Source organism: Heterocephalus glaber, unplaced genomic scaffold (assembly GCF_053883595.1).
Source record: "Heterocephalus glaber isolate CG9 unplaced genomic scaffold, H.glaber_assembly_v1.0 deba00001600, whole genome shotgun sequence".
Lineage (NCBI taxonomy): Eukaryota > Metazoa > Chordata > Mammalia > Rodentia > Bathyergidae > Heterocephalus > Heterocephalus glaber.
Window position 1 is genome coordinate 23,865,894 of NW_028258372.1, and position 1,725 is coordinate 23,867,618.

Genomic DNA, 1,725 nt, shown 5'->3' on the forward strand with positions numbered 1-1,725 from the left:
TAACTGCTTTAGAAGGTTTTTTAAAACTGTCAAAACAGTACTTGACATTGCTATAAAATTGTTAACATTTTAAATTTTATAAAATTACTAATTTTTTCTAAAAATAAATACTTAAACTTTCCAAAAGAAGTCTGTCTGCTTCAGCCTGAAAATCTGTATTTTACTAGTGGCAACCATTACATTCCTAATCTTATTTTAAGGATGTTCAAGTCACTGTTGTTTATAACTTTCTCATTTGAAGGCACACTATCATAAGCAGGTGTTAATTATTTTCTATCCAACTCCCATTTCTAGAGGAACAATGAGACATTAAACTTATTTACTGCAAGTTCACTGCGTATCCGGTGTATCTTTTGCATCTAAAGTCATTTTTGTGAAATCTACTTCGTAATGGGCTCATAGAGAGACACATACATGAAAAACCAATGCACGAAGTGGTGAATTAGGGAAAGAAATGAATTCAGGTGACTAAAATATAGAGCGGAAAATACTGGTCATTTAAAGTCCAACACAACAAGAGTAGGTACTCGAGATTTAAAAGAATAGGGGGTGATAAAAGTATGGTGTAAATGACCCAAATTCTTCACAATTTCAATTTGTTGGACAAAGTTTAGAGTCCCTACATGAGATCGACTTAATTGCAAAGTAAAAGCAAAAACAATAAAAGCGTATTTAAGTTTGGAAAACAAGAAGGGGTGTCTTTTCATCAAACTGTGCGAGAAGCAGTAAAGAGAAGGCCTAGGGCTCTCAAAGACTCCAGGAAGTGATGCTACCCATAAGCGTTGTGAAGACTACAAGCTGTAGGAGGGAAAACAAACCAGAGCTCAGAACGAAGGACGGGAAGGGCGTCTCACTTACCGCTTTCCACCTTAAATTTCTCGTGCCGCCCCTTCAGGCCATCGATCTCGGACTGCTGATCAGCAAGGAACTTTTCAAGTTTGTTCTGGACCGACTTGGGCAGCTTGCTCAGCTCCGTACGCTCCAGGACCTGCTGCAACACAGCCGCCATGTCGGCCAGGACAGGGGCTGCGGAGACAGCTGCAGACGCAGCAGAAACGGAGAAAAAAGGAGACGCAGAACCCAGAAACCTGGGCCGCAGCCTCCACCGCCTCGCTCTAGGGCTCGCGCGCGCGGGTTTGCCGGAGACTGCCGCAGCGGGACCCTGGGAAATCGAGTCCTCGAGTTAGCCGTGGCACCAGATGCGCCACAGCTCCAGGGCCCAAAGTGAGCACGCAGCCGCGGGAAGCAATGCACCCTGGGCATCCGAGTTCATAGACCATGCAGCGCACGCCGACTTCCGACCCCGCCAGCTTCAGGCCACGCAGGCCTCTGGGAAACGCAGTTTTTCTCGTTCCTTTCCGTACACCAAAACCGCAGCGCGCGTTTGTGTCCCCCTTTCTCTCTGCCCCACGGTTCTCCTCGCTTGGCCACAAGACTACTGTCTGCGCGGTGGCGCCAAAAAAGAAATAGTCATCATCTCACGTCAGTCCCTTAAGAGCTGGGCTGCCTTACCGTCTAAGCCCCGGAATGCCACTGGGTGGTCCTCTTTGAGGGCTTCTAGACACTCAGGCACTAGAGGGCATCGCTCCCAGCAGGGCCGGACGGCAAGCTCTGGGCTACCGCCACGCTCTCAATGGCACCCGGAAGGGGCCGGGGTGGCAACCACCGGTGGTCTGGCTGAGGCGCTGCGGAGGAGGGGGGAGCCTGTGCGTCATCAGTCTGCGC

At 48.8% G+C, this 1,725-nt stretch overlaps 1 protein-coding gene across 4 annotated transcripts in view; it reads right to left on the reverse strand.

Annotated features, from left to right (window-relative positions):
* Tpr (translocated promoter region, nuclear basket protein) overlaps positions 1 to 1,063 on the reverse strand; it is a 56,864-nt gene extending 55,801 nt beyond the window's left edge. For all 4 annotated transcript variants that reach the window (XR_015444583.1, XR_015444584.1, XM_004862786.4 and 1 more), the window contains exon 1: positions 859 to 1,063. Coding sequence is in view for 2 of the 4 variants with exons in the window: in XM_004862786.4 (XP_004862843.2) it covers positions 859 to 1,009 (151 nt within the window). In the remaining 2 variants the exon portion in view is untranslated. The remainder of the gene's footprint in view (positions 1 to 858) is intronic.
* Positions 1,064 to 1,725: the final 662 nt, after the last annotated feature.